The sequence below is a fragment of the Protopterus annectens genome, chromosome 9.part0 (assembly GCF_019279795.1).
Source record: "Protopterus annectens isolate FY-2018-M chromosome 9.part0, PAN1.0, whole genome shotgun sequence".
In the NCBI taxonomy this organism is placed as follows: domain Eukaryota; kingdom Metazoa; phylum Chordata; order Ceratodontiformes; family Protopteridae; genus Protopterus; species Protopterus annectens.
In genome coordinates, this window is record NC_056743.1 from 153,834,994 (window position 1) to 153,850,417 (window position 15,424).

The 15,424-nt window shown below is 37.8% G+C and overlaps 1 protein-coding gene across 2 annotated transcripts in view; it reads right to left on the reverse strand.

The window, feature by feature from the left end:
• Positions 1-15,424, reverse strand: part of LOC122810859 (high choriolytic enzyme 1-like) — a 200,410-nt gene that overhangs the window by 74,318 nt on the left and 110,668 nt on the right. For both annotated transcript variants that reach the window (XM_044082410.1, XM_044082409.1), the window contains exon 5: positions 14,659-14,776. In XM_044082410.1, the coding sequence (XP_043938345.1) occupies positions 14,659-14,776 (118 nt within the window). The remainder of the gene's footprint in view (positions 1-14,658; positions 14,777-15,424) is intronic.

Sequence of the window (15,424 nt, forward strand, 5' to 3'; positions counted from 1 at the left end):
GATTTCTTGTTTCATAGGAGATATTTTCCATGTCTTCTAAAACATACATCTTCAGATCAGTAGAAACTTGGAACAGCATTTTTCTAAACTTCACTATTTTATATTCACTCCTCCTCTTCCACATTCTGATCTAAAGTGCCACTTAGGCAGAAAAAAAAAACATTGCTTTTTAGCAAAACATTTTAGAGCAGTCTAATGTAAATGATTGTTTCTTTGCTTCAGCAAGAGACAGACATATGTAAAGGATTGGCAGTCATGTCTACCTCGTCCCTTCAAATTCTTACCATATCATGGTATCACACGCTATCTTTAACAGGGTTCTAGTACAGACCATACTTAAGAAAAGACATCAAACAGTAAAGAAAAAAGAGACTCCAAAACATTCACTGAAGACTCATGATGAAGAAGACTACTTCCTTTTATGCTGCTTTTCAATCTCGAGGTGAATTTCTTGACATCCATGTTTTAAACACAAAATAATTTGGTTATGATTAAAGATCAAATCATAATCATCTTCTTCTTCTTTCCGCTGTTCCCCTTGGGGGTTATCACAGTGGATCATCTGTTTCCATTTCTTCCTGTCATCTGATCTTGCTCTGTCACATCAACGACCTGCCTGTCCTCTCTCACTACATCTATAGACCTTCTCTTAGGCCTTCATCATTTCCTCTCACATGGCAATGCCATCTTTAGCATCCTTTTCCCAATATACCCAGCATCCCTCCTCAGCACATGTCCAAACCAATGCAATCTTGCCTCTATGGCTTTGTCCCCAAACTGTTCAACCTGAGCTGGCCCTCTAATATACTGATTCCTAAGCCTGTCCACCTTTGTCAGACCCAGTGCAAATCTTAACATCTTTAACTCTGCCACCTCCAGCTCTGACTCCTGCCTTTTTGTCAATGCCACCATCTCCAACCCAAATAACATAGCTGGTCTCACTACCCTCTTGTAGACCTTCCCTTTCACTCTTACTGGTATCCGTCTGTCACAAATCACTCCTGACATCCTCTCCACCCACTCCACCATGCCTGCACTCTCTTCTGCACTTCTCTTCCACAGTCACCATTACTTTGAACTGTTGATCCCAAGTACTTAAACTCATTCACCTTCATCAACTCTACTCCCTGCATCCTCACCATTCCTCTATACTCCCTCTCATTCACAAACACACTTATTCTGTCCTAGTCCTGCTGACCTTCATTTCTCTCCTCTCTATAGGTTCATAGATTAGTACTAGGCTAAGTGCCCTTGTGGGCCATTTTAAGCCTAGCCAATTACCCCATGTGATAATCAAACCTTGCACCTTGTGTCTGTAGGGTAAACACCTTAACCATTATGCCATCTATCTCCACCTCTCCAGCGTCTTCTTAACCTGGTCCCTACTCTCACTATAGATCACAATGTCATCTGTAAACATCATAGTCCACAGGGACTCCTGTCTGATCTTGTCTGTCAACCTGTCCATCACCATTGCAAATAGGAAATGGCTCAGAGCCGATCCTTGATGTAATCCCACCTCCACCTTGAACGCATCCATCACTCCTACCACAGACCTCACCACTGTCACACTACCTTTGTACATATCCTGTACCATTCTTACATGCTTATTAAGTGGAAATAATATGCATTTAGACCTTTAGTTTGAGAATGATACTTAATGCCCACATTTTATGTAGGCATTTATATTAAATGTTAGTTTTTGTGCTGTAATATTTGTACTTTTTTGCCATGCTTTCCATTATAAGTGGACTCTACGCACTTGGACTGACAAATAAATACGATTAATTTTGTCCTTTTCTGCTCCTTTTGTTTTGATATTCTTTATATTCCCTTCCTCTACTCTGTTATATCATGACAGTCCCTTGCTTTTCCATTTTATACAACTCTACAATATATGACTCCAAATCTTAGGTTATTTGCCTGTCTGTGAACTACAAGGTAACATTTATGTGACTTTGAGCCTTGCTCCTTTCAGATACAAACTTGGTGGCACTGAAATACTGAAGATATAAATACAATGAGGTCAGAACCTTATTGGAGGTGGGGCTCATTTCTGTCTAGGTTGTCTGCAGCAATGGCTGGGTCAGTAATTATTTTTTAACATTTTGTGCATGTGTCCCGAATCAGTTTCCTACAGTTTGTCCCGAATCAGTTTCCTACAGTTTGTCCCGAATCAGTTTCCTACAGTTTGTCCCGAATCAGTTTCCTACAGTTTGCATTACTGTCTTTGTGTTTTAAATAAACATTTGTATTCATCATTACTGCTGCTTGTCATTATTACATTTGTATTACTGCCATCCTGGTTGAAACAGGTCTCTTAACCAACATTTGTATAATACATTTATATTTTGTATCATGCATTTGTGTTTTATATATTTTTTGAACATCATATGTATAATCTGTATTAAGTGTTTATGCTTAATATAATTTTTGAACAAATTCATATTTGTACAATTCATATACATAAAGGATTCCTCTTGAAAATTGCACCTCAGGGAAGAAAACTAGATAATATAAAATAAGCAAAAGAAACAATAAGGAAGATTTTACAAGACTATAAAGTGAAAGGTCTTTTTATGAATAAAACCCACTGGTCTCTTTTTCTAGGAGTTCCGTATTTAGTTACTGGAATTGTGAATGTAAATAAAACACTTCCAAAGGTAGGAAGTCATGCATCACTTGGAACATTAAAATACATTTAAAGGCATGTTAAGTCTCGTCAATAGTACAAGCTGGTCTATATGTACTGAGAATGAAAGTGAGACCCTGAGCTTTTTAATCAGGAGTTTAATAATAATAATAACAATAATAATAATAATAGTGGTCGGTGGATTTGAATAGAAGGCCACCAAATGCATGTGGAAGGCATCCCCCAGATACAGTAGATGAAAAAAAAAGATATTTAAAGGGACTGTAGTTGAAAGAAAGGGATAGAAAATAATGTATTGAGGAGGGAGGAGAATAACCCTCCCTAAAAAGACAGAAGAGAAAATGATTATGACTGGGAGGAGGATTTAAATCCACATAACAATAAGGAGGAGCATCTCTTTTCAGGACTGAGATTGAGGTACAGGGGAGAGCATAGGGAGGAAGTGAAAGCGAGAGAGAGGGCATGTGAGATAGATGGAGCTGGAGAATTGGCCTATGAAGGGGTGGGTCTGTGGACTGTTGGAACAATAAATATTTGGTGCTGACAATGAATAAAAAAGAAAAACTGTCCAGGTAGTTAGCTAAGTAATGACATGTGGACAAAGGGAAATGGTGTTATGGTTTGGCTGCGCTTGTGCTGTTTTCTCATTTCCCTTCTCTGTTGTGTTTTCCCCAGGCTGCATACTTGTACCTGCATGCAATATGCTCAGCAGACAGGAAGACTGAGCTGACCTAAGAGCTGTCGGAGAGAAGTAAGAAAAATGAAAATGTTTGCTTCAACACGTGCAATCAATCTGATGAGCAAAATGAAGGAAATCTGCAGCTGCATACGCTGTATCAATGAATGAAGGATACATGCTTAAAACATTTACCGTAAGAGGCATGTTGGACTTGAAATTAGGTAGGATTTGATCAAATGGGTAACCTTATGATTAGAGAGAAAAGTACATGAATGGCTGCAGAGAAATGGAAAAGAAAAGAAATATGTAATATGGAGAATATATGTTATATAAAGGTATGCAGTAAATGTTTTGCAAGAAACATGCATGTTTATAATAACTATTTTGGAAGCATACATAAAGGATGCAAGTCTATTAAAAACAGTTTTGGGCAAGAAACAACAAAACAAAGAAAATAAAAACAAGAAATAGTAAAATATGGGGAAGTAAAGGGTTGAAAGAGGATGAAGACGGTTCACAGATTTCTGAGGAAAAAAAAACAGCAGAGTTCTTATTATAACCATACTGAGGCTGATGTAATAATGCAAAAGAATAAGTGAATATACGAATCTGCAACATAAACGTACAATAAAAATTGAGTATGCCAAGTACTGAATGAGGTAAGAAGCAATTTAAAGGTATGAGTGACTAATGATAGAATCTGTGTAATTATGGCTAATAATAATATGTATGTATTTTACCTATGACAGGTTATGACACTATATGGAAAAAATCACTTGTATACAGATGCACTACAAGGCAGATGGGGGAAAGAAGTGAAGGTTCTATTCCATGGAATTAGCAACAAGGGGAAATGAAGATAGTTGCACTTGTTCAAAAGATGAGTGATTACGTCAGTGTGTTTGGAGTGCAGTCTCTTTTTTTTTGGGGGGGGTGGGCATCTATTACAAAGGAGACAGACTTGGGTGACTGACACTGCTCACTGCCTGCAGAGAGAGTCTAGGTTAACCACAGGGTATAACCCAAGGCTCAGATTGGCCTAAATCTAGAAGAGTAGCAGGGAGGTGAAAAGTAAGGGGGAAGTTGAATGTAGGAAGAATCGTGCTTCTGATAAAGATGAAGAGACTGTTTCAGAAGCTTAAAAGGAAATAGGTGGATACAGATTTTATTCAAGCATTAACGTTAAATAGGCATGAATTTATAAAGATGGACAAGAAGGATTATAGGTAGATGGGATGAAGCTGGAAAAAAAGATGAAGGTTTGCAAGACTACAAACAAAAAATTGAAGATCAAGAATGTAGCTGGATTATAACTGAATGGTATAAGGAGGGATGTTACATACTAGTAAGTGTCTTGCATGGCACAAATGTGGATTTCATGGCCCAAACGTGAATTTCATGACCCAAACATAGATTTCATGGCCCAAACATATATTTCATGGAGATTTTTTCAGAGAGGTAGAAAACAGGCTTGTTATTGGTGGAAGTTTCAATGCATCTGTCAACTCACAGACAGACTGAATGGGAAAATAGTTTTATAATAGCAGAAGTAATAGAAGTCATCATGAAGAAGCTAGAAATACTGGATGCATGGCAAGAATGAATACAAGGTGTATGTTGAAACAGGTGAGTTGACTAGATAACGGTTTGGAAGAGAAAGTTTCAATGGAAGAGATAGCAGGTGTGTATTGTGGTGAGACGAGTCTATCAAACCACATGTCAGTTAGTATGGACTGGAAAGGAGGTGATTATCATACAAGAGGATGGAGATGAAAACTGGGAGAGACTAGAACGCATAGGATGGATGCAGCGGATGATGAAAAAGTTTTTAGAGATAAACAAACTGAAGTAGAGGGGACTGGGAATATGGAAATGGGATGGGAATTAAAGCAGCTTGGAGAGGATGATTGATGGGAAAAAGAAGGGAGATGAGAAGAAAAAAGGAAGAAAGGTTGTGGAGAATAGAAGAATTCTTAAAGAGGCTGCAAAGTTAAGGTAATAGACAGGAATTAACCAAGTGCTACCAAACCGTTGAAAATGCGAAAAAAGACCACGGACTCCTTGTACCAGCAAGCAACCACAAACGTAATCTTAATGCAACTTTTATTAATTAAAAGCGTTTTCGCCACACAACAGTGTGGCTTCTTCAGAGAACAAATATAATCACAAAATGAAAAAATGCACACCTCTTTTTTAATTGCTGAGAAGGGAAATGACATCACAGAAAATGAGAGAGCTCAATAAGCTCGTACAATAGTAATACACATTTTTTTGAAGGATAATCAACTAATTAAACATACTCCAGCCTAAGTATTTAAAACCTCAAGAATAATAAAAATAATAATAGAAACAAGGACTGAAAAGTAGTGTATCAAAACAACTATAAAACAAGCTACTTAATAAAAAGTGTTTGTCCCTGTTAAAAGGCATAAACTAAATCAAAACACCACAAATTAGTTAAAATAGTTCCAGTGATAAAAAGGAACACATTAAATTCAAAATAAGATAATGTAAACAAAAATAATGGAGATTGTTTTACTATAAAACAATGCATAATGAGTGCACAAAAGTGCTCTACCGCAAATAGCTCCTCATTCTAAGTACTGCAGAAATGTTGCAGTTTTTGTTTAAACCTGAATGGCAAAATGCGTCCATGCGTAATTGCCACTCAAGTTCCCTTAGTTCTAAGAGCAATGATATAGGGCCCCCCCGAATATTACTGCTAACTTGGTCGATAGCCATAAATGAAAAAGAGTGCCCAGGATGGGTGTCTATGTGTTTTGCTAGTGCATTAACGTCGCTATTTTTCTTAATAGCGTACGTATGCTCATAGACCCGGTCTCGTAGCCTGCGGTCGGTCTTGCCTAGATAGAAGGAGGGGCAACAATCACAAAAGGCCACGTATACAACAGATCTGCTCTCACAATTAAGTGGAAATTTAATTGTGTACTTCTTGTCCCTTATTGTATAAGTCTGGCCAGCCCTCATTTTGTGGCACCAATTGCAGAACCCACATGGGTACATACCTGTCCGTCTATTAAAACTTTTTTTGGAAAAATCCCTTTGTAGGAGTTCTTTGAGATTGTTGTTCCTTTTAAAAACGAAGTTGGGAAACAAACCCAGTTTCTCTGTAAGTTCTGAGCTTCCCAAAATAAATTGCCAGTTCTTACTTATTAGTGAGGTGATAGTCCTGGAATTAAGACTAAAGGTGGTAACATAGCTGATTGAAAATTGACATCCATTACTATTCCTGATGGTATCACAATGTGGAATAGTGTTACCAGGGGATACCTGAGAGACAACATTGGGACTATGATGGGATAAAGGTTGACCCTGAAGGATGGGTTTATAAAACCCATTCATCCTTTTGGCTTTAACTTCTGATGTAATTTCATCCACTAGATGCCTAGGGTAGCCCCTGTTAAGGAACATATTACCCAAGGTATCACATTCACTCTGGAAAGCCGCAAAATCACTGCACATTCGACCTGCCCGTACCATTTGCCCCTTCACAATAGATCTCTTTTGTTTGAAGGGGTGGTGGCTGGAGAAGTGCAGGAAAGAGTTGCAATATGTCGGCTTTCTGTAAACACTAGAGGTATAAGTGTTGACGTTTTTCTTAAGTTTCACGTCAAGGTAATCAATTTCACATACTGAAAACTTCGATGTGAATTTCAAGAACTCTGTTGTACCGTTTAAAAAATTTACAAATTGGGAAGCCTCCGTGTTGGTACCACGAAAAAGGATGAAAATATCGTCAAGATATCTTGTATAAAATTGCAGGTACCGCATCTGGTCGACGGACGAGAAAAGAAAATTCTTTTCCCAATATCCCATGAAAAGGTTGGCCACGGTGGCCCCACAAGGGGAGCCCATCGCCACACCTTTTTTCTGTAAGAAGTATTTCTTATCAAACAGAAAGTAGTTTGATGACAGTACCACATCCAAGATTTCTGTGACGAGATCAACCTCCATTTTTGGCGCTCCAAGGTCTATGAGGAGAAGGGCTATCCATTCCAAAGCTTCCTGGTGTGGGATGGAAGTATACAAATCCACAACGTCGATGGTGAGAAAATTGTTCTCATCATCAAACTGTATGTTGTTAAGATTTCGCAGGAAGGTCCAGGAGTCTTTGCATACTCCATCAAGGTTCTTCAGGTATTTTGACAGGATCCTATCCACTAGTTTAGCGCTAGGATACGTCATAGATGATCTACCGTCAACCAACGCCCGCATTGGCGTGTTGATGACATCCTTATGAACCTTGGGTATGCCGAACATTACTGGAATTTTTGGCAACGTGATATCTATGTAATTGTAGGTATCAAGGTCTATCTTACCTCCCAAAAACAAATCACGGAAAAGCCCTCTCATCATATGGTGAGTCCAGTGTATTTCGTTAAGTGAAGCTGGAGAATAAGCTGGTGAATGCAGTACATCAAGCATTTTCTCGATATATCTAGAGTTGTCCATAATCACTAGACCCCCTCCCTTATCAGGTTTAACTAGTCTGACTGGATGATGACAAATTTCTTCCAAAAGTGAAGCTTGCTCTTTAGTAATGTTATATTTAAAGGGTTCAATATTAATAGAACGATCCTTAAATGAGTGCCTAATATCAGCCTCACAAACTCTCTCAAATAACTGTAGAGAGGGATGGATGGGAGGGTTGAACACACTGGGCAACCTTAAAGAATCATCAGACAGGGCAGAATCATTATTAAAGAGCAACCTAAAATTTAACTTTCGAACAAAGCATTTTAGCTCTATAATTTCCTTGGAAATGTCACCCTTTTTACTGGGGACAAAAGTATAACCAAGAGCAAGTAGCTCGACAAGTTCTTCCTTTAGTTGAAGTTCTGAAAAGTTGTAAATAGTGAAATCTCCTTTTTGGTTTAAGGTAATTCTTGGGGCCTCATATTGGTCGTGAAGACTAGTAGCACTAGTCATATTAATGTTGTTTACACCCCTTATATTACTGCAAAAGGAGGAATGGTTGTCAACAGTAGTGAGATTCACAAACGTCAATTCCTGTTCTGTCTCTTGGTGTATTGTTGCCGATAATTGCGTTTGCCTAAAAAATTGTTGTTGCTCTTACTACTGCTGTCCCTATTGTTTTGAATGCTTTTGTGACTTGGGTTATTGTTCTTAAGCCCTGGCCAGACTTATACAATAAGGGACAAGAAGTACACAATTAAATTTCCACTTAATTGTGAGAGCAGATCTGTTGTATACGTGGCCTTTTTTGATTGTTGCCCCTCCTTCTATCTAGGCAAGACCGACCGCAGGCTACGAGACCGGGTCTATGAGCATACGTACGCTATTAAGAAAAATAGCGAAGTTAATGCACTAGCAAAACACATAGACACCCATCCTGGGCACTCTTTTTCATTTATGGCTATCGACCAAGTTAGCAGTAATATTCGGGGGGGCCCTATATCATTGCTCTTAGAACTAAGGGAACTTGAGTGGCAATTACGCATGGACGCATTTTGCCATCCAGGTTTAAACGAAAACTGCAACATTTCTGCAGTACTTAGAATGAGGAGCTATTTGCGGTAGAGCACTTTTGTGCACTCATTATGCATTGTTTTATAGTAAAACAATCTCCATTATTTTTGTTTACATTATCTTATTTTGAATTTAATGTGTTTCTTTTTTATCACTGGAACTATTTTAACTAATTTGTGGTGTTTTGATTTAGTTTATGCCTTTTAACAGGGACAAACACTTTTTATTAAGTAGCTTGTTTTATAGTTGTTTTGATACACTACTTTTCAGTCCTTGTTTCTATTATTATTTTTATTATTCTTGAGGTTTTAAATACTTAGGCTGGAGTATGTTTAATTAGTTGATTATCCTTCAAAAAAATGTGTATTACTATTGTACGAGCTTATTGAGCTCTCTCATTTTCTGTGATGTCATTTCCCTTCTCAGCAATTTAAAAAGAGGTGTGCATTTTTTCATTTTGTGATTATATTTGTTCTCTGAAGAAGCCACACTGTTGTGTGGCGAAAACGCTTTTAATTAATAAAAGTTGCGTTAAGATTACGTTTGTGGTTGCTTGCTGGTACAAGGAGTCCGTGGTCTTTTTTCGCATTTTTAATAGACAGGAATTGTCAGAAGAAGAGGTAGAACAATTAGACACTGAGCTGGAAATTAAACTGAAAATCTTGGAAGAGAAAAAAATATATATATAAATATATATATATATATATATATATATATATATATATATATATATATATATGTGTGAGATTGACAGAATGGGCAATGGGTAGGTGTTTAAAGGAAAACCAAAAATGAAACTATTGTTTTGTAGGATTAAAGACCAAGGCGGAAAACTTGGATGGAGGACGCAGTCAAAAAGGATGTGCAGAAGATAAAACAGAGTTCTGTAGTAAGGAATGTTTTCAGAGAGTATTATTTGAACTTGTATGCCAGCAAACGTGATGAAAGGATGATTTAGTCTGTAGCAGAGGAACAAACTGAATGAGGACAGGTCAGAAGGCTTGAACAAATGGATAAGAAAAGTGGAGGGAACTGAGGCCATAAGACATTTTAGAAGTGGAAACTTGGGTGGACCATACAGCTTTTCAATAGATTTATATATGGCAGTGAGATTGTAAGGGAATGATGCTTGGTAAAAGTATTTAATGAGGTCTTGGAAGGAAGAAGGAGAGGAAAAATGATGGAAGAGGCAAATGTCATGATTTTATATAAGCAGCCAGTCATTCCAGAAGACATGCAGAATTATACATTGTTATCATTGTGTAATGTGAATACGAAACTCTTTATAACAGCTAGATTAAAAAAGGTTTTACCTAGAATAAAGGTAGAAGAACAAGTAGGCTATGTAAAAGAAGATGCCTGACAGGTCATTGGCAGACATCATTAATTATTAAACTTTATGGGCTGAGCTGAACATGGAAGGCAAAAGGAAGGCAGGAAAAGTTCTGATGGGTGTGCAAAAATATTTTAACAGTGTGTCCTGGAGATTTATCCATAAGGTAATATATCAGGTAGTGGGGAATGGGAAATAAACTCATGAAGGAGCTTTCTTTTAACTGGCCTCTGCATTAAGATATTTATAGATAAGGGACTAAGGTATTTATAGATAAGGGATTGTCAGACAAATTCGAAAAGGGGAGGAATATCACTAGGTTGCTCCTGTCATTGGGATTATTCCCAATAGTTCTTTAATGTTTGATGGAATAAATTAAAGAGGTATAAGCGGAATGTAATGATGTGCAATAATGCAATATATTCTTGTTTCCAGATGACTGTATGCTAACATAAAAAGATATAGAAAAAGAAATCCCACACATTTTGCAAATTTTTAGTTCATTCAGGTGTGAAGCAGGATTAAAGTTTCATGCAGAAAGGTCAGTAGTGATAACAGTAGGGGTTAGGAACTGGGATCAAAAGAAACATGGATAGAAGAGAAGTATTTGGGCCTGAAGGCTTTACAAGGAGTCGAACAGCTCTGGAGGAGAAACTGGGAGGAACTGTGGGGGGGGGGGGGTGCCATAATGATGGATAAATATGTAGGAAAAGTCTATACACTGGTGGGAAACATTAGACTAAGGTACATGCTTTTGCCATTTGTAATTTATAAGTGGAGACATCTTCAAAACACTCAAAAGAAATGAATAGAGGAGATTTAGCAGCTATAAGATAGGCTTATATGAAGAGGGAACAGAGGGTGAATAGCAAAGGATAGGATGGAAGTGGATAGAAAGTTTGACAGTATGATTTCAAAAGGTATATAACAATAATATACCTTGCTCAGAGATTAGAGGGTGAGAAATGAAGCAAAAATGAGTTTGGTAGGAAGCGGGATATAAAGGAAAGTATGCAGATGGGTACCAAGAAATCGAAGATGGACAGGGTGGTGAACAGTTTTCTTGGAATAAAACCTATGAAATGGAAACATTTTGGAAAGGGGAAGCTAAAGGAAATAGCAAGGAATGTATGGGAGTGGGAGAAGATTAGTGCACTGGAGGACTTGAAAGGAGAGGTAAGTGGAGGTTGGATATCTTTTGAAGAAATTCAGCATACGAGAAGGGGATTGGTTATTTCATTCTGTGAAAATCAATGGAGAAGATGCAGGTAGTGTTGTAAAGAGAGGGTGTAACACAGAAGGTAAAGTGAAGTAATAAGCAGAGAAGTCAAAAGAAATGTGAAAATTATACTAAGAAGATGGGAAAATAAAAATGATTTTGGAAAAAAGAACAAAAGACAGCAATGCTGAGTTTGAGAAAAACATGGATAAAGGGGTTAATGGAGAGGGAGGAAGATATCTCCAGGAATAAGTGTTGGCATGATGTAATTCCAGAATAGGATGGGCCCAGATGGAGAGGGTTATGCCACATTAGTACTCAGACGGTACAGAACTCTAGTTAGGGTACGAAAAGAGGGACAGGCTCAAACATCAAGCTGATGGTTGTGTGATATGGCAAATGCAGTCCAGTTACAAAAGTGCTGGGCATTTAAGGAGATTAAATAGCTATGGTAAATAGGTACAAGGATCTGGAGTGAGATATTTCAGAGGAAAATGTCCAGATTTATAACAGGTTTAATTCTTTGAAGCTGCAACCACAAGCAGGAAATGGTCTAACGGCATGGTTTTGGAATTATAGTTAGTGGTAGGAAAAGTTAGGAGGAAAACAGGAAGAGTATGGAAAGAAAGGAACATAGCAAAATGTACAAAGGCAGGAGTAAAATCCTAGATAAATAAAGTGGACTAGGGATCAGGGACAGGAGAGAAAGATGATGTAAGAAAGGAAAGAAGAACGGGCGTAACAAAAGAGGGGATAAAGGAAGTGAAAATGGGAAAAAAATTAGTGTTCATAACCTGAGAGAATAGTTAATAGTAAGAGGTAGATGAGGGAAAGAAAATAAGATGCAATAAACTGAATATCACGATTTAGAAAAAAGACTGAAAAAATTAGAGGGAGTCCAATGACAAGGATGGGGAATTAGAAAGGGCATAACAGAAGTTAAAAGAAGGCATAATGAGGAAGACTGTTTCATTACATCATCTAAAATAAATTTTATTCATGCAATACATCTAATATTTTGCATAATTTTCGAGCAGTGCTTACAGAAAGTATGATATAATAATGTACAAATATTGAAATGTGTTTAAAATATACTAACATAGAAAACAAAAATATCATTGACATTCGGAATTTTGAACATTCAAAAAAAAAAATACACACTTTACAAAATAAAAACACCTGCACCCCCCATGGGGGGCTCCACCCCTCCACCCCCCCCGTAACTTAAATATACCAACTTCGAGATCGCACTACAGTGCAGGAATGGAGATCTTTCCATTCTGCACTATAGTGAGATGCCGGTTCCGCATTTTTGAAATTGCAAATGTTGATCATATGGTCTCAGCCATATGAATGTCGACATTTTGCAGTTTCGACAATGTGAAGGGGACCTGTCCGAAACTATATGATCGAACTTTCAGAATCCCAACATTGTGAATGGAGAGCTGCATACAGAGCGGAATGGGAGATTTCACTTTTCCTCGCTGTACTGTGATCTTGGGGTTGGAATATTTAAGTAGCGTGGGTGTGGGGGGCGCAACCCACCACATGGGTGGTGCAGGGGGGCTTGCCCCCCTGCAGATACATTTAAATTGTTTTTTTTTGGGGGATTTGTTTTGGAATTTTGATATTCCCAAACATCGGTCATATGGTCTCGATCATATAAAATTCGATGTTTCGGAATTTCAAGATTCTGAAGTGAATCCACACACACACTCACACACACACACACACACACACACACACACACACACACACACACACACACACACACACACACACACACAGAAAGAGAGATAGAGACCGAGTGAGCTAAAACTAAAAAAAAAAATTTGAGTAACACAATAAAACATTTGTAAGATTTTCATTTGTAGTGGAAAATATCTGTCTTAGTGGCATATAGCAATGCTGATGTGAAAATATTATTTACCAAAATAAATATCCCAGCTTCAGTAAAAGATAAACAAAATATAACTTTAAATGCATCAAAGAATATGTGAGATAAATATGCAATATGCAGTTATGATACATGATGAAAGAAAAAAAGGACAGTGAGTAAGAAAGAGTAAGTCAGTGGTTCAGCATGAAGCATACATGCCTTTGGTATAGAAAGCTGTGGGTTCTATTCCCACATTAGGTAGTTGCATTTCTGACAATGCACTGCTGCATAAGGGGGTCTGGAATCCTGAGTGTGTCATTCTTCAGGTGAGACTTTAAATCCAGGTCCCACTTGCTTAAGCTGGTGAAAGTTCAGGTGTCCATAAAAGATCCCAACGTACCAAGCAATGTAACTACCTGCTGCAGTAGTTCTCCTTGTTAATGCACTGGTATGAAACTACTCAGTGGCAAAGTCATGGGTTCAGTTACCGTGAGGGTTATGTTTCTTTATGCCTGCCCTCCAGAGCAACCCAGGACCCAAACCTAATGAACTTACTGCATCTCTTAAATCAAATAGGTCTAGGGCTATGCATTCCAGTGAATTAAATATGGCCTGCAACTTAATAGGACATGCTGGATGGACAGATTTGACTCCCACAACTGCAACGTCTTTGGAACAGGCTATCAATTCATGTGAAATGAAGCACTTGTATGACACTGTTCAAGAGGAACCTGGATAAGTGGATGGGGCACCATAAATTCTTACTGGGGATAGCGCCCACAATCCAGGACATGCATAGTCATCACTAAATGCAATCTTGGGTACTGACTAGTACCTCTATGGTATTACATTGGGTTGAAATGGTTAGGTTAAAATGACCTCTGGGTTGATAGCCTAGTAATCTACTATAATCCCATGCCTTGGCCAAATTTCACCTAGTAATATAAATACCACCTCAGGTCTCCCCTGAAAAGAGGCCACCATCCTAGTGAGATTATCCTGGTCAACAAAGGATAAATAAAAATAAAAAGAGAGTGGAGTCATTTCAAAGTTAGCTATTTAAAATATAAGCTGGAATTTTTGTGTGTCCTTCATTAACCAAAACAATAAAAAAGACTGAAGAAAATATAGCATTTTCTAGCTCACAATATGAACAGCTGTGGAGAAAGAGATAAGGACCATTATATAAATCATGAATCTATAAAGCTGCATATGCTCCACATTAGCATCTGTTCAGTCTACCATACTGTGTACAATTGTATAACAGACTATAATTGTAACAGTGGAACTTGAAGTTCTTGCACAAGTATTTGTTAACATATCACACAGTAAATTGAACAACAGCAAGTAAGATATGCATAAAGAATCAGTAAATAGGATTTACCCTTGAAGTGGTTTAATTGAAATGTAGTCGTTCTCTTTTAACTGGGGTCTGTACCGAATGCAAGTCTCTTTCTCTATGGCTTTCATTGCATCTACAATAACCTGTGTTTCACTGGGGCCTACAATACAGAATAAAACAGTGTTATCAGGCTGCTACTGAATGAAGTGTATAAGACAGTGCTGGCAGTAACAAACATTAATTTATTGAGAACATTATTTCTGCTGCAATACTAACATGAAATATATAATTTTTTGTTTGTAGGAGATGGAAAGATGATATGAGATTGAACAATTCAGGTACTGGTTTATTCATTTTATTTTTAACATATATGCATTACTTGGCATACTTCATGTTTCAGCTTTCCCTCTGGGGGTTACCCTTCTAGTGGCACAAGAAATGCTTTCACTAAATGTCCTGACTTGCCGTCTATCAAATGACAGTTTATTCTCCAATGGCTTATAGCTGGTTAAACCGGCATAACAGGATTTACTTTGGAAGCCATCACACTGAAGTATGCCAGTTCACAACTTAAGCAGATTCACAGAAGGCACTGATTGCTCCAATATGATTTGGCACAGGACATCCTGGTGCACTGTAGAGAACAAAGCATATCTGTTTCCACTGACGAAAGAGATACTGCTGTGTTATGACCTCCTCCTCTCCTCATCTAATTGTAAAACCATGAGACCTTCCCATAACTGAGGTTTTCAAAGTAGCAGATCAAATTAATGCTATAACTTTGCTTTCTTTCTTTATAAACACTTAC